Source organism: Scyliorhinus canicula, chromosome 10 (genome assembly GCF_902713615.1).
Source record: "Scyliorhinus canicula chromosome 10, sScyCan1.1, whole genome shotgun sequence".
Taxonomy (NCBI): Eukaryota; Metazoa; Chordata; class Chondrichthyes; order Carcharhiniformes; family Scyliorhinidae; genus Scyliorhinus; species Scyliorhinus canicula.
The window spans coordinates 107,299,394-107,317,343 of record NC_052155.1 but is presented as its reverse complement, the minus strand read 5'-3'; the positions used below and the strand labels follow the sequence as shown (position 1 = coordinate 107,317,343).

Genomic DNA, 17,950 nt, shown 5'->3' with positions numbered 1-17,950 from the left:
TTACTGCCCACCAGTCCATTAATATCCTCATGCAATCTACAGTTTTTTGGAGTCTTATCAACTACACAGCCATTTTTTGTATCTGTAAACTTCTCCATTATGCCCCCTACATTTACAATAGACACCACAAAAAGTAAGGGACCTGGCTTTGAGCCCTGTGGAACCCTGCTAGAACAGCCTTCCAGTCATTAAAAATAAGTTGACTGTTACAGCTTGCTTCCTGCTGGGAGCCTATTTTGGTTTCAATTTACCATTTTCCCTTGGATCCCATGCATTAAATTTCCAACTGTCTGCCACTGAGGATTGTGTCAATCGCTTCAGTAAAATCCAAATAGACTTCATCAAATGTGCAACCCTCGTCTATTCCCCTCGTTACAGCCTCTAAAAAAATTAGTCTTAACTAATCCATCCTGACGGTTCTTACATTGGAATCACTATGGTTCTGTGCCTCAAAATAGTACATCATCATGGTAGAATTAGAGATAAGATATCATTCTAATTACAGGAGGCTGAGCAGTTTGATTTGTTTTCAAGTTGTGCGATGGGATGCAAAGTTCTTCCTGTTAAGTCAAAATACATACTCATTGAAAAACAAAACTATTGGTTTATGCATTGTAATCATTATGATTTTAAATCATATTACATAATTAGAATAGGTGAGCTAAAAGCTAATACTAATACTATTGTTATCTTGGTAATTAACTGTTCCATAGTGCATTCTTCATGGCAGTGCTTTGACCAAGAGTCCACTTGCCAGCACCCTTTCCTCAAACAGTTGTTCCCTTTAAAATTCCTTTTGAAATTTGCTATTCTTGCCAGTACCTAGATGAGTGCAAGGTGAAAAGCTTCAACAGCATGTCGAGTTTTTAGCAATACTATCTTTAAAGAGTAGCTAAAATTATGCAGACAAAGAATCAACTTGTATCTCCAAATATTCTATACAAATCTATCCACAAATGAAAATTGATTTTACCATTATTAAAACCATACATTAGTTTCAGAAGGATTTAACATCTTCCTGATTGAAATCAAAGTGAGAAACCATCATTTTTCAGCCTTTATGCACCCACACTATGCTGTATTCCCACCAATGGGGCAATTAGCTTATTTAACTTATTCTGGAGACTACATTGTCATCGACTACTTGTATTTCAATACTTGTCTCAGATTTTATTCCTTTTCAGTTAGGGAGTGCCTTGCATCTACTCTCAAACTGCTTTGCTGAAACATTGGCTGGGAATTTTCTAGAAGCAACTATTGCTGGGCCACTGTTATTTCTCAGCATGTACGTTGCTGAGAGTAGTATTAACCAAGCATGGTTCATTATCGAGGTCAATTAGACACGGGCAATAAATGCTGGTGTGCCAACGATGCCTGCATCCCATGAACAAGTAAAAAGCATATAAAAAGATTTCTCCCTTAAAGGCAGAGACAGGGGAAACTATCAGAGGGAATGAGGAAATGTCAGAGATGCCGGACAAATATTTTGTGCCTGCCTTCACAACAGAAAACACAAGTCATATATCAGAAACAGAGGGCAAGACAGAGGATGATAACAGTAAAGAACTTTAATTATCAACAGAGAAATTGTACTAAAGAAATATACCAACAGAAAAGTGGTATTGAAGGAAGTTGAAGGACAAAAAAATCACTAATCTTTAGGACTTGTGATGACATACATGTCCTAGCATTCTAATAGAGGCAGCTGCAAAGATAGTGATCATGATTTCTCTAGAAACTAGAACACAACAGGGGTGATTAAAGTTAGCAAACGTAACATCGGCATTCAACAAAGTAGAGAGAAAGAATATAAGGAATTAGAGGCCGGTTGGCCTAACATTATCATCGGGAAACTGTTGGAATCAATTATTAAATAAGTCTTAACAATATATTGAAAAATAAAACTGTGAAGATGTAACTAGTATGATAGACAAGAGAGATCCAGTCGATGCAGTATATTTGATTTCCAAAAGATGCCACACAAGGGCTCATGGAGGAAGGAGTAAAATATTAGCAAAATGCGGGATTGGTTAATGGACAGAAAGCAGAGAGTAGAGATTAATAGAGTATTTTCAAATTGGCAGTGAAGTGCAGCAAGGATCAGTGCTGGGCCACAGCTATTTACAATGTGTATAATGATTTAGTCAGAAGGAAACAAGTGTAAAATAGCCAAGTTTGATGACAATATGAAGCTAGATGGGAACATGAGGTGTGTGGCGGGCACAGAAAAGGTACAAAGAGAACTAGACAGATTAAGTGAGTGGGCAAAGTGGAGGACAATGTGAGGTTATTCATGTTGGTAGTAAGAATAGAAAAGCAGAATTAACAAAAGACATGGAACTTCTAAAAGTTAACAGCAGAAAGTTAGCATGCAGGTACAGCAAGCAACGAGGATGTCACATGTACGTAGGTCTTTACTGAAATGGTATCGAAAAGAATAAGGAAGTTTTTCTAGAATTGTATACGGCTTGTATACTGAACAGGCCTTCAGTAATGTGCAGTTTTGGTCTCCATGTCTACAGGAGTCTACAGTTGCTCGAGATGGTACAGTGAAGGTTCACTAAATTGGTTCCTGGGAGATGATTGTCCTATAATGAGGGGCCGAGTAAATTGTGCCTGCACTCTCTGGAGTTTCGGAGTATGAGGGGTGATCTAATTGAAACATAAATAATTCTGAATGTGCTTGACAAAGTAGACATCGAGAGGGGGGCGCAGTCTCAGGATGAGGGGCTATCCATTTAGGACTGAGATGAGGGGGGAGTTCTTCACTCCTAAAAAATGAATCTTCGAAATTCTCGACCTCAGAAAGTTGTGAATGTTCCATTGTCCAATGTATTAAGGCCAAGATACACAGATTTTTGATCTTTCAGGGAATCAAGAGATATGGAGTGCAGGCAGGAAAGTGGATTTAAATTTTAAAAAAATTGTTTTTTTTTTAAAAAAGAGTACCCAATTAATTTTTTCCAATTAAGAGGCAATTTTAGCGTGGCCAATCCACCTAGCCTGCACATCTTTGGGTTGTGGGGCTGAAACCCACGCAAACACGGGGAGAATGTGCAAACTCCACAGACAGTGACCCAGAGCCAGGATCGAACCTGGGTCCTCGGCGCCGTGAGGCAGCAGGGCTAACCCACTACGCCACCGTGCTGCCCAAGAAAGTGGATTTGAAGCTGAAGAGCAGCCATGATGGTATTCAATGGTGGAGCAGATTCAAGAGCATGTGTGGCCTACACAGGCTCCTATTTCTTATGTTCTTAAACTTTTAAGAAGAGGTTCAAGAAATTCTGTTGTGGAATCTCTTCCACATATTCATTATTTAGAATGACACATTTAGATTTATTTTACATAAAAGTATTTCTGCAGGTGAAAAAAAGAAAATACTTAAAGTGTAGTCCAACTCAACAATATTGCTCAATTTAAATCTTTAATAGAGATTACCTGGATCAAAATTGTCACCAAATATCCTTTTAGCAGGAATCTTCAGGGGATATTGAGGGTACTGCTTCTTTAGCTAACACAGGCAGGAAAGGAAGCTGTATCAGTATTTATTTTACAAAAACATTTTTATTAAATATATTTCTGCTACAAACAATTCACAATATAGAGCCATGGGAGTGTGTTTCTGGACCACAGAATAATGTGGATCTCATGATTTCGGATTGTCTGTTTTTTTTTTTTTACACAGGGTTATGATGTTTAGTAGCTTGCCAAACCTTTGCTACCACTGTTAAAAGTATTCTCCACGTAGAAGTTATCTGATCATATAACTTTCAAGATCAGCAGACAATGGGTTTGAAGTTTTGAAACTTCTGGTCACATTTCAGAACAAACATTGAGGTGAAGTCTTTCATTCGCTTTTTATATTATATCTATAATACATTGTGAAATGCAAGTGTGACTGCTATCAATTTAGGCCCAACTGTTCCTGCCTCTAGGATCCAATACATCACCCACCAGAATTCAGTTGATAGCTTTTAGCTGTATCGGCATCACTCTCTGGAACTTTCTAAATCCCGTGACTTTTTACTTCCTGGCTACCTTAAAAAAAACATAGCAAGAAACTTCCCTTCACTTTTACACCAACTCTCTAGAATCCTCAAATGCTCAGTCCATCTTTTATCATATGAAGCATGAAGTGTCTAATTAGGATTTCAGCTCAAATCTTAATTGCTCTTTCATAAGGAAAGTTTGCAGATTGTAGTTTGTTAAAAAAAACATGCCTTTTGTCATATGACACCTTAATAGTGATAGTTACTCTTGGTTCCATCAGAGATGGCTCCTGTGCAATCCGCTACTGGTTTGATTGGTTTTGCAGCTTCAGTCTGTTCCTGACTACAGGTTACATACACACATATCTATGCATGATCATACACAAAAGATGCTAATAGTCACAGCAGAGCCTGGCCTTCAATCATCTTGGAATACCCTTGCCATTGGACCATGGCCCTGCTCTGCTGAGACCGTGTGGTAATTGGTGTGCAACAACCACCTCACACTAAAGAAAATCATGCACAAGCATCTCCAATCAAAATTAAGCTTAGGGTCTGGAATGTAAGAACCCTCTTGGACAATCCCAGCATTGATAGGCCTAAACACCACACTGCCATCATCCAGAGGTCCCCAGCATCACAGATGCCTGTCTTCAGCCAATTTGATTTACTCCACGTGATAGCAAGAAATGGTTGAAGGCACTGACGATATTCCAGCAATAGTAATGAAGACTTGTGCTCCAGGACTTACCATGACCTTAGCCAAGCTGTTTCAGTACAGCTACAACACTGGTATCTACCTGGCAAACTGGAAAATTGCCCAAGGTGTGTCTTATACACAAAAAGGAGGACAAATCCAACCCGGCCAATTACTGCCCCATCAATCTACTCTCAATCATTAGTAAAGTGATGAAAAGGGTCATCAACAGTGCTATCAAGTGGCATTTACTTAGCAATAACCATGTTCAGTTTGGATTCCTCCAGGGTCACTCAGCGTCTGACTTCATTTCAGCCTTGGTTCAAACATCGACAAAAAGACTGTGACTGACCTTGACAGCAAGGCAGCATTTGGTCGAGTACGGCATCAAGGCGCCCTAACAAAACTGGAGTCAATGGGAATCAGGGGTGAAACTCTCCACTGGTTTTAGAGTCATACCAAGAACAAGGAAGGTGATTGTGGTGGTTGGACGTCAGTCATATCAGTCCTGGGACATCAATGCAAGAGTCCCTCAGTGTAGAGTCCCATGCCCAACCATCTTCAGCTGCTTCATCAATGATCTTTCTTCCAACATAATGTCAGATATGGGGATGTTCACTGATGGTTGCAAAATGTTCAGCAGCAGTTGAGACTCCTCAGACATTGAAGCAGTCCAAATGCAAATGGAGCAACACCTGGACAATATCCAGGCTTGGGCTAACAAGTTACATTCGCGCCACACAAGTGCAAGGCAATGACCATCTCCAATAAGACACAAATAAACCATTGCCCCAAGACATTCAATGGCATTACCAACACGGCACTATCAACACCATAGGGATTACCATTGACCAGAAACTGAACTGGACTTGTCATATATACATACAAGACGTCAGAGGCTAGGAATCCTGCGGTGAGTTTGCAGACTTTGCATTCAGAGGACAAGGGGTTCTCGTTCTTTTCCCATGTGCATATCTGTTCCAGAATTAATGTCTTATTGGGTGGGTCCCTTCTACCTAATAATAATAATCTTTATTGTCACAAGTAGGCTTGCATTGCAATGAAGTTACTGTGAAAAGCCCCTCGTCGCCACATTCCGGCACCTATTTGGGTACACAGAGGGAGAATTCAGAATGTCCAAATTACCCAACAGCACGTCTTTCAGGACTAGTGGGAGGAAACCGGAGCATCTGGAGGAAGCCCATGCAGTCACGGGGAGAACATGCAGATTCACCTTGGATGTGGAGAGCAGAATACTCGGCAATTGTAATCTCAGCCTATGCTCCACATTTTGTGGACTTGGCCTTGGAACAGTTTCTAGTCCGCGCCCACCATGGAGGCTGGATCTAGCACTGTTGGCAGACAGGGGGTTTTGTCAGTGCATGCCCACGACCATCGAGGAGTATACTAGGTTCATTAGGAATTACTCTCTCTCCTGAAACACTGTGGGAAGCCCTCAAGCCAGTTGTAAAGGGGGAGGTAATCTCCTGGAGGGCACATTTAGATAGGACGGAGCGGCAGCCACTGGTGGATGCGACCTTGGGATGGATCGCCGATATATGTCTGACCCTACCCCAGGAAGAAACTAAGTGCAGTTAATCCATTGTCCACAGGGAAGGCGGTGAGCCAGCTCCAGCGCTCAGGTAGGTTTTTTTAATGAGTATTTTTTTGGGGGGGGGGGGGGGTGACCAGCAGTCTTTTAACGCACCAGTTGAGGTGGCAGGCAGTTTCCCGAGAGATTATACAAATTAAAAACTCAAGCGGTAGATTAGCTTTCGCCCCGAGTGACGTTAATGCGGTTTTTGAGACTAGTTACAGGAACCTCTATAGATCAGAGCCTTGGCCATGTCGCCGTTCTTAAGATAGGTTGTCTTTTCTGGCGGTGGAGAGCGCGAGAAGAGAGCCAGACAGAGACAAAAGGAGCTGCCGTCCCATTGAGTCTGGAGGAAGTAATGAAAGGCATTGGATTGATGCAACCAGGGAAGATCCCTGGTCCCGATGGGTTCCCCATTGAATTTTACTAGTAGTTTGCGAGCCAGTTAACACCATTGATAGTGGACATAATTAACAATTCCTTGTCAAGGGGTTCCTTGTCCATTACGCTCTCACAGGCCCCTATATCTCTTATTTTGAAAAATGACAAAAGCCTCACGGATTGTGGTTCATATAGACCCATTTCTCTCTTGAATGTTGATGCCAAACTACTAGCAAAGGTATTGGCGTGGCGATTGGAGCCATGTGTTCCTGAGTTGATAGCGGATATGACCAGATAGACTTCATATGGGCTCGTCAATTATCAACTACGTACAGTGGTTATTGAATGTTGTCCCTCTCCCCCTCTCCGATTTCCACAGTGATTGTGTCTATGGACGCGGAGAAGGGGTTCGAGGTCCCTGGGGAAATTCGGTCTTGGGAGCCAGAAAGTTCAATTGAGTGGGTTCGTCTGCGATATAGTGCCCCTATGGCCAGCTTATGCACACACTTTTGAGCTCGGGTATTTTTCATCGAGTAGAGGTATTCAGGCAGGTGTATGTTTATTGCCGATGACCTGCTTCTGTATATTACAGACCCAGTCTCCTCTTATGAATTAATTAACGAAGGTTCTTAAGTGCTTTGGCCCCTTTCTGGGATACAACTGAGCCTGGAGAAGAGTGAATATTTTCCATTTACCCCCCGGAGAGGGGAACCCAATCTAGGGATATTACCTTTTCATCTTGCCAGAGGTAGCTTTCTGTTATCTGGGTGGCCCACTACTGGTCGTCTCTCCATAGATTGAACTGTATTAATCTGGTGGGCAGGGTAAGTTCCGACTTGCAGAAGTGGAATAATCTCCCTTTGTCCTTGGCGGACAGGATCCAGACTATAGAATCTACAGTGCAGAAGGAGGCCGTTTGGCCCATCGAGTCTACACCCTCCCCAAGTCCACACCTCCACCCTATCCCCTTAACCAGCCAGCAATTAATATCCTCCCACTTTTTATTTTATTTATTCTTTACTGTCTCCCTATTCTTTCATCCTGAATCTATTTTGGCTAGAATAAGTTGGTAGCCTCCTTCATTTGGGCAGGGAAGACCCCCAAGAACCCATAGGGCATTCTTTCAGCGGGACCACCAGTCAGAGAGTTTTAGTGTTATCCAACTTGTTCTTTTACTATTGGACGGCCAACATCGAGACAGTGCTGGAGTGGATTGGGGAGCCAAGCTCCATATGGGGACAGATGGAGGCGAGCTCTTATAGGGGCTTTAGTTGAAGGGCTTTGGCAACGGCCTCACTTACCTTCTCTTCCAGTGAGGTACATTTCGAACCCGGTTGGTGGTGTGCATTCTTAGAATATGGAGGCAATTAGCCAGCATTTAAATTGGGCTCCAAGTCATTGCTGGCCTAACTGTGGCAAAACACTATTTGCACCGTCGAGTTTTAGGTCATGGGAGGAGAAGGGTCTCGAGAGCTTTAGGGATCTATTTATGGAGGGACGGTTTGCTACTTTGGAGGTATTATTGACACAGTTTCAACTTTCAGAGGAGGTCTTACTTCCAAGTATGTGGTTTTGTTCGGAAGACTTTTCCACATTCCCCTCGTCTTCACAACCCTCCTTGTTAAATAGGATCCTATCACTTGCAGGTGGGGAGAGCATTCCCTGCATCTATGGGCAAAATCTAGTTACTGAAGTAGCCCCTCGGATGAGGTGCGGGTAATAAATGAGAACTAGGGCCTATTTTAGATAGGTTCATGTGGTGCGAGGCCCTTCTAAGAGACTCAGTCTAATTCAGCTCTAAGGTAGTACATAGGGCTCACTTATAGTGGTTTCTTTTCAGGACTGGAGGACACGTGTGAGCGATGTTCTTTGGAACCGGCTAATCACACTCATATATTCCGGTCGTGTACCAAGATGGCAAGCTTTTAGGTCGCCTTTGTTTCTTTAGCACCACGTCAGCGATTCTTAACATTGATTTGGAACCTTGTCCTATGGTGGCCATTTTCGAGGTTTCGGACTTGCTGGTGAAGGCAGATGTTCTTGCCTTTGCCTTGCTAATAGCCCGAAGGTGAGTTCTGCTAGGATACAGAGCTTCTGTTCCATCCAGTGCCTTGTTGTGTGACCTCATGGAATTTTAAATCTGGAGGCTGTCAAGTACACTGTCAGGGAGGTCAGTCGAGGGGTTCTACTTGAGGTAGCAGCCATTTATTTCCTACTTTAAAGAACTAATCACCATCTGCTGTTGGGTGGGGTGGGGGGCGTGATTGTTGGGAAAAGAGTGTTTCTTCTTAGATGGGCTTTACATGGTTGCTTGTGTTTTTCTAATATTGCATTATGTAACACCCGTTTATTGCGTTGATATTGTGTTTGTTATAATGGAACAGATTTTTTATTTCTAAATATAATTTTTTAAATGAGCTAGTCAGGCCCCTTAAGTGAGCAGGCAGTCCATTCCACACCCTAACCACTCTGAGTAAAGAACCTACCTTGGATATCCCTCCTATATCTCCCACCCTGAATCATATGAATCAGTTATGCCACCCTTGTAACAGCTACATTCACCTGAGGAAAATAGTCTCTGAACGTCCACTCTATCTATCCCTCATCATCTTATATACCTCTATTAAGTCACCTCTCCTCCTCCTCCGCTCCAAAGAGGAAAAGCCCTAGCTCCCTCAACCTTTCCTCAGAAGACCTCTCCTGCAAACCAGGCAGCATCCTGGTAAATCTCCTTTGCACCCTTTCCAATGCTTCCACATCCCTCCTATAATGAGGTGGACCAGAACTGCACACAATACTCTCAAATGTGGTCTCACCAGGGTCATGTATAGTTGCAAGCATAACCCCATGGCTCTTAAACTCAAGCCCCCTGTTATAAACGCTAACACACTATAAGCCTTCTTCACGCTCTATCCACTTGAGTGGCAACTTCAAGAGATCTGTGGACATGAACCCCAAGATCTCGCTGTTCCTCCACATTCCTCAGAACCCTGCCGTTGACCCTGTAATCCGCATTCAAATTTTTCTACCAAAATGATCACCTCGCACTTATTCAGCGTTAAACTCCACCTGCCATTTTTCGGCCCCAGCTCTGCATCCTATCAATGTCTCTTTGCAGCCTACAACGACCTCCACACTCGTCCACTACTCCACCATCTTGGTGTCATCAGCAAATTTACTGACCCACCCTTCAGCCCCCTCCTCCAAGTCATTGATAAAAATCACAAATAGCAGAGGACCCAGCACTGATCCCTGTGGTACACCACTGGTAACGGTCTCCAGTCCGAAAATTTTCCATCCACCACCATCCTCTGTCTTCTATGTGATAACCAGTTACCTATCCAATTGGCCAAATTTCCCTCTATTCCACAACTCCTTACTTTCTTCATGAGCCGACCATGGGGAACCTTATCAAACGCCTTACTAAAATCCATGAAACTAAAACCCATTCCAGGGAATGGGAGGGATACAGGGAGGGAATGGGAATAATTATGTGCAGGCCTGGGATTTCGATGGCGCGACTGTATCTGCACAGAGAAGTGAGAGATGGGAGGGAGTGAATCTGCACAGGGCAACTTTCAAACGGTTATTGGATAGGTACATGAAGCACACCAGAATGACAGGGAGTGGGATAAATGGGGGGGGGGGCGAAGTCAAGTGATCTGTTCGGAATCTGATTGACAGATCTTTGATTGTTTCAAAGGAAGGCTTAGATTGTTTCACTGAAAAGGTGCAAGGTATTATATTTGGAGACATGGTAGTAGTCACTGGTATACCACGAGTAGAACTTTTGAGTGTCACAAAGTCCCCAGAAAGCGGTTAGTATCGGGTTGCAAAATAGCTGTGTTGTAAAACAGTCAATTTACATCAATGACAAAAGGGAGCTGGGATCACGATAGCTAATTAGCAATTCAACTAAACATGAAGCTAACATGTTTCATTGCCATGGGGAAAAACGGACATAGGAAGCTATTTTTTTTTTTTAAGATCGGGGTGCATTTAACCAGAAAAAAAAAATGTATGTCCACTTTTGGGCGTCAGGTGGTTCTTGGCCAGCTGAGAAACATCTTGCTATTCAACAGCACTCTGTCAATTTTCTTGGCCTCGATGACTTGTTTTCCACTGGACCACACCCGAGCCAAGAAGGAAAATCTCCTCACAGATCAGGGTGTCATTTTGTCTGATTGCTCTATTCCTCCCACCCGACGACCCCCCCCCCCGGTTTCGGGGGGGGGGGGGGGGGGGGGGGGGGGGGGGGGGGGGGGGGGGGGTCGAAAAATAGAGCACAGTGGTTAGCACGGTTTCTCACCGCGCCAGGGTCCCGAGTTTGATTCCCGCATGGGTCACTGTCTGTGCAGAGTCTGCACGTCCTGCCAGTGTTTGCGTGGGCTTCCTCCGGGTGCTCCGGTTTCCTCCCACAAGTCCCAAAATACACGATTGTTAGGTGAATTGGACATTCTCAATTCTCCTTTAGCGTACCTGAACAGGCGCCGTAGTGTGGCAACCAGGGGAATTTCATAGTAACTTCATTGCAGTGTTAATGTAAGCTAACTTGTGACAATAATAAAGATTATTATTAATTATTAAATTCCCCCCCCTCCACCTGGTAAGGCCACACATGGCCCGAGCCGCACCCAGGATGCCAGGGGTCTCTAATGGTCTGGAAGACCTGCCCAGGTGCCATTATGACTGATCCACATTTGTGGAAACCAGGACGAAACGGCACCCTGGCATGGTCTCCCAGGAGCGGCTATTTGGTCCTGGGCACAGGGAGAATTCCACAAATGCATATTTAAATGAGCCTAATGAGGGCAAGATCCAAGCCTCCCAATAGCAGCAGAGATGTGGAAGAACAAATTGGGAAACAGATTTTGGAAAGGTGCAGAAGTCACAGGGTAGTAGTCATGGGTGACTTCAACTTCCCAAACATTGAGTGGAAACTCTTTAGATCAAATAGTTTGGATGGGGTGGTGTTTGTGCAGTGTGTCCAGGAAGCTTTCTAACACAGTATGTAGATTGTCCGACCAGAGGGGAGGCCATATTGGATTTGGCACTTAGTAATGAACCAGGGCAGGTGATAGATTTGTTAGTGGGGGAGCATTTTGGAGGTAGTGACCACAATTCTGTGACTTTCACTTTAGTAATGGAGAGGGATAGGTGCGTGCAACAGGCAATGTTTACAATTGGGGGAAGGGTAAATACAATGCTGTCAGACAGAATTGAAGTGCATAAGTTGGGAACATAAGCTGTCAGGGAAGGACACAAGTGAAATGTGGAACTTGTTCAAGGAACAGGTACTGCGTGTTTTTGATATGTATGTCCCTGTCAGGCAGGGAAGAGATGGTCAAGTGAGGGAACCATGGTTGACAAGAGAGGTTGAATGTCTTGTTAAGAGGAAGAAGAGACTTACATAAGGCTGAGGAACAAGGTTCAGACAGGGTGCTGGAGGGATACAAGATAGCCAGGAGGGAACTGAAGAAAGGGATTAGGAGAGCTAAGAGAGGGCATGAAAAATCTTTGGCAGGTAGGATCAAGGAAAACCCCAAGGCCTTTTACACATATGTGAGAAATATGAGAATGACTAGAGTGAGGTAGGTCCAATCAAGGACAGTAGCGGGAGATTGTGTATTGAGTCTCAAAAGATAGGAGAGGTCTTGAACAAGTATTTTTCTTCAGTATTTACAAACGAGAGGGGCCATATTGTTGGAGAGGACAGTGTGAAACAGACTGGTAAGCTCGAGGAGATAAGTGTTGGGCGTTTTGAAAAACTTGAGGATAGACAAGTCCTCCGGGCCTGACGGGATATATCCAAGGATTCTATGGGAAGCAAGAAATGAAATTTCAGAGCCGTTGGCAATGATCTTTTCGTCCTCGCTGTCAACAGGGGTGGAACCAGAGGATTGGAGAGTGGGCGAATGTCACGCCCCTGTTCGAAAAAGGGAATAGAGATAACCCTGGGAATTACAGACCAGTTAGTCTTACTTCGGTGGTAGCAAAGTAATGGAAAGGGTACTGAGGATAGGATTTCTGAGCATCTGGAAAGACACTGCTTGATTAGGGATAGTCATCACGGATTTGTGAGGGGTAGGTCTTGCCTTACAAGTCTTATTGACTTCTTTGAGGAGGTGACCAAGCATGTGGATGAAGGTAAAGCAGTGGATGTAGTGTACATGGATTTTAGTAAGGCATTTGATAAGGTTCCCCATGGTAGGGCTTATGCAGAAGTAAGGAGGCATGGGATAGTGGGAAATTTGGCCAGTTGGATAACGAACTGGCTAACCGATAGAAGACAGAGAGTGGTGGTGGATGGCAAATATGCAGCCTGAGGCCCAGTTACCAGTGCGTACCGCAGGGATCAGTTCTGGGTCCTCTGCTGTTTGTGATTTTCATTAATGACTTGGATGAGGGAGTTGAAGGGTGGGTCAGTAAATTTGCAGATGATACGAAGATTGGTGGAGTTGTGGATAGTGAGGAGGGCTGTTGTCGGCTTCAAAGAGACATAGATCGGATGCAGAGCTGGGCTGAGAAGTGGCAGATTGAGTTTAACCCTGACAAGTGTGAGGTTGTCCATTTTGGAAGGACAAATATGAATGCGGAATACAGGGTTAACGGTAGGGTTCTTGGCAATGTGGAGGAGCAGAGAGATCTTGGGGTCTATGTTCATAGATCTTTGAAAGTTGCCACTCAAGTGGATAGAGCTGTGAAGAAGGCCTATGGTGTGCTAGCGTTCATTAGCAGAGGGATTGAGGTGATGATGCAGCTGTACAAAACCTTGGTCAGGCCACATTTGGAGTAGTGTGTGCAGTTCTGGTCACCTCATTTGAGGAAGGATGTGGAAGCTTTGGAAAAGGTGCAAAGGAGATTTACCAGGATGTCGCCTGGAATGGAGAGTAGGTCTTACGAGGAAAGGTTGAGGGTGCTAGGCCTTTTCTTATTAGAACGGAGAAGGATGAGGGGCGACTTGATAGAGGTTTATAAGATGATCAGGGGAATAGATAGAGTAGACAGTCAGACACTTTTTCCCCGGGTGGAACAAACCATTACAAGGGGACATAAATTTAAGGTAAATGGTGGAAGATATAGGGGGGATGTCAGAGGTAGATTCTTTACCCAGAGAGTAGTGGGGGCATAGGATGCACTGCCTGTGGAAGTAGTTGAGTCGGGAACGTTAGGGACCTTCAAGCAGCTATTGGATAGGTACATATTGGATATGGTAGAATAATGGAGTGTAGATTAATTTCTTAAGGGCAGCACGGTAGCATTGTGGATAGCACAATTGCTTCACAGCTCCAGGGTCCCAGGTTCAATTTCGACTTGGGTCACTGTCTGTGTGGAGTCTGCACATCCTCCCAGTGTGTGCGTGGGTTTCCTCCGGGTACTCCGGTTTCCTCAAACAGTCCAAAGATGTGCAGGTTGGGTGGATTGGCCATGATAAATTGCCCTTAGTGTCCAAAATTCTATGATTCACCTAGGACAAAAGTTCGGCACATCGTGGGCCGAAGGGCCTGTTCTGTGCTGTATTTCTCTATCTATCTCTATCTTGCAAGACTCTATTTAATCTGGTAAAGCGTTTCGAGTGCCACAAATCTCACAGGAGGACTTGACGAGGTTCAACGGCCTCGCCCGACACCAAGTCGGACACAATGAGACCATTTAATAGTGCCCCAGATTATAGGCTTTCTTGCAAATCAATGCATAAAAGTACAAATCAATGAATAAAAGTAGTCACAAGAGTCCCAGATGACCATAGGCTGCTTTCCCCTTGGGAGGGGAAGGAGAGCTGACTGGTGGTGTTTTAATCTGAGGATCATCGTACCTCAGGAGAGGGGCAAGGTAGAAAAGATGGGGCTTTCATGAATAACTTCAGCCGGTATAGGAATTGAACCCACACTGTTGGCTTTGCTCTGCATCACAAGCTAGCTGTCCAGCCAACTGAGCTAAACAGCCCCCAATCCCCAGTCCCCCATCAGAAACAGACAGCAGTTGGCTTGTGATCTGCAGTCATCTGGGAGGCAAAAACAGAAGATTGAGTCCACCAGTCCTGTATCAGGAGCAGAAGAAATTGCCGATTATACTGTTCATCACACAGAATGTGCGTGGGCACATGTGCTCAGATTGAAGAGACATTTAAAGTAGGCTGGAAGGTTAGCCTAGTCTGGGCTAGAGGGAAGTCACCTCATAGTGGAAGGTGAATTCTGGGATCAGAAGTTACCCAGCCGGGAAATTAAAAGTGCAGCAAGCTATCAGGAGCTGAAAATAACCTTTGACTGGTTCCCGGAGGAAACTGTCCACTCAAGAGACAGTGCAATGTATAACTGGAGGAGATTTTCGGTTGTGCTAAAAGTTAAATAAGGAATTGCTTCTCTGTAGTTTAAAGTACAAGTTGCCTCCAAAGCGAAAGTGTTCAGCTAATAGCTGTTTTTAGTCATTGGTTACAGTAAAGGTTTTAAAGTGAAATATTGCCTGCCATTCTTGCAGCTACTAACTGGAAATTTGAATCTCTTTTGAAGGTCATCAGTCTCTGCAGAAATCGTAACACCTGGCATGGCTGCACAACCTCTTCTCCCTCATCTGGGAAGATGGGAAGAAATACACAAATTGGGGGATCTTGAGGAAGCTGTCATAGTAACGAATGTAGACAAGTCTGATTGCAGTAACTAGGGAGGCTCTCTGCCACAAGGAAGACCATTGCAAGGATCCTCCTCAATTGTCTCCTTCCAGTGGCTGAGGAACTGCTTCCAAGGTTGCAGTGTGGCTTTCGCTCATCGAGTAGCTCCACAGACATCTCTTCACAGCATGGCAAATTCAAGGAAAATGTAAGGAACAGCATCAACCTTTTTTGAGCTCACGAAAGCCTTTGGCTCTGTCAACAGTGAAGACCTATGGAGTATCCTTCATAAATTTGGCACTATTCCGAAATTTATCACCATCCTCGATCAGCACTATGATGGCATACAAGCCGTAATCCTCATCAACAGAACTACAATAAGCCCCAACTCAGTGTGATGAATGTAGAAATTGATATATATTATATTCTGTTACTGTAACATTATTAAAAACCCTAGTTTAAAACATATACAGTCAGTATGTCCGTTAAAGCTTTAATTAATGAGTCGTAAAAGATAGATTATGATTCCAGCCACTTGCTTGGTTACAGATAAAAGGCTAATGGAATCATGTTTTGATTACTGGAGATTCCCTGGAAGATAATTTCTACGGGAGTGGTGTTTAGTCTTAGCTAAGCAAGTCGTGGAATTTAGTGGGATACAGATGATGTTTTTCTGTAGTTTTCAGTCTGCTATAAGACTTAAAGTTGAAAAGCACTTTTGCCAAATGCGGTTAGGTTGAGCAGAAGTGTGCTGGATCAGCTCTTGAAAGGATCTCTGTCACTCCAAAAGTGTCTACACAGCTAAGCAAGAAATCTGTCTGTTACCTTTACTTATAAGTGGCATTTGAACTGTATTGGGATGCTTGACTGGAGTTAGTAGCACATATAGATAGTAGGTTCAAGTTTTTCCTTTTGTTTAGGAATTGTTTAACTAATAATTGTCAAGCCATTTATTTGCTGTTTATGTGGCTAATTATATGTTTAAATTAAAAGGTTTGTTTTAACATAAAAGGTACCTATTGGTCAGAGTCATTACTCCGGGGTGAAGTATCCTTTCCTCACAGTTTTACTAATTTTTAAAAAATTGTTTGGAGCTTTCGTCTGGTATCCTAGAAAATGTTGGTGTCTGGTCCAGTATCCTAACAAGTCAGTGAAAACTGGGGCCATGCAAGGTTGCAATTGTTTAATTTACTGGAGTTTTTTGAGCAAGTAACAAGCAGGGTGGATAAAGGGAAACCTGTAAACGTGGTGCATTTGGATTTCCAGAAAGTATGTGATACAGTGCAACATCAAAGGTTAACTACATAAATTAGAAGTCATGGTGTATGGGACAACATGTTAACACATACAACAGGGAGCTGGGTAAAGGGATCGTTAGGTCATTTTTGGGTTGGAAAGTAAGCTGTAACTAATGGGGTGTCATAGCGATCAGTGCAGAGGCCTCAACATTTTATGATCTATACCAATGATTTGGATGAAGGGACTGAATGTATGGTAGCTAAATTGCCAACGAGACTAAAATGAATAGGAAAGCAAGTTGTCAGAGGATAGAGTCTATACAGGGATAGGGATAGGTTAAGCGAGTGGGGCAAATTGCGGGGCGGGGGTGGGGGGGGGAATGTGAACTTGTCCATTTTTGCAGACAGGAAGAACAGAATAGTATACTATTTAAATGGAGAGAAATTTCAGAACTTGGATGATAAAGAGTGTCCTGGTGCATTAATCACAAGGGGTGCGATTCGCCAGCCTCTTTGCGCTCTCGCTCAAGCGTAACAAAGTCGGAGAATAATGGGAGAGGTCAAAAGCGAGATCCATGCCAGGCGCCAACAGTTTGCGATGCAGCCGGCCCGCTCCCATAGGCAAAATTGGATCTCACTGCAGCATGGCGAGAAATCAATCACCACCACCAAAGCCTCATTTCCATACAAATCAACGAGAGCAACCCCATATCCAACGGCCTCCCGTCATTCAGCAGCCTCCCCAGCAAGCGGCACGGATTAATACTCCTTTTGAAAAATGTGAACCTGGCAGAAGGGCTTCTGTGGGAAGCCAAGGAGGTGAATAGCCATCTTTGCTCACAGGCAAAGAGCCTGGAAGTGCTTTGATTGCCACCCGTGCTCAGTTGGGGGCGGGGATGGCAACCGCTCGCTGCACCACGATGCCAACCACTGGATCATGTACCCCCATTCAGGGGGCAACCCCCTGTGCCTGCCCGTCTGCCCCACTGATCACCCAGCCTCTGGCTGCATGGCTCAAGGCTACTGCTAAGAGGGAATTGGCAATCATGGTTAAGTGAGCACTTCGCACATGCCATCATCTACATCAACTCTGGGTAACCCACTATCACAAGCTCAGCACCAGGCTGGGACCCATCTGGGTCCCTGGGATCCAGCAGACCTCAGACTGCTGTCTCACCTGGGCATTCCTGCCTCCAAGTAATCTATATCATCAGCAGTGTGGTGCTCACAAGATTGTGCCCCAGAAGCCTATCACTAACATTTCCCACTGAGGTGTGTGTATCTGCGCTGGTGACGGGTGGGGATGGCAGCTGTACCTGACCATGGTGGCATCCTCTGAGCTCTCCTCCAAGGCATTCTCCTCGGAGTCAGGAGAGGGTGCTGCCCGGGATGGGCCGGCACCGTTGGCTGGGGCATCTGTAGGAGAATGGATATTTGGTCAGT

At 44.2% G+C, this 17,950-nt stretch overlaps 1 protein-coding gene across 6 annotated transcripts in view; it reads right to left on the bottom strand.

The window, feature by feature from the left end:
- Nucleotides 1–17,950, bottom strand: part of sgk3 (serum/glucocorticoid regulated kinase family member 3) — a 189,854-nt gene that overhangs the window by 63,051 nt on the left and 108,853 nt on the right. For 5 of the 6 annotated variants that reach the window (XM_038809514.1, XM_038809512.1, XM_038809513.1 and 2 more), the window contains exon 4: nt 3,439–3,511. The exons of the other annotated variant lie outside the window; for it this stretch is intronic. In XM_038809514.1, the coding sequence (XP_038665442.1) occupies nt 3,439–3,511 (73 nt within the window). The remainder of the gene's footprint in view (nt 1–3,438; nt 3,512–17,950) is intronic. 6 annotated transcript variants of the gene reach the window in all.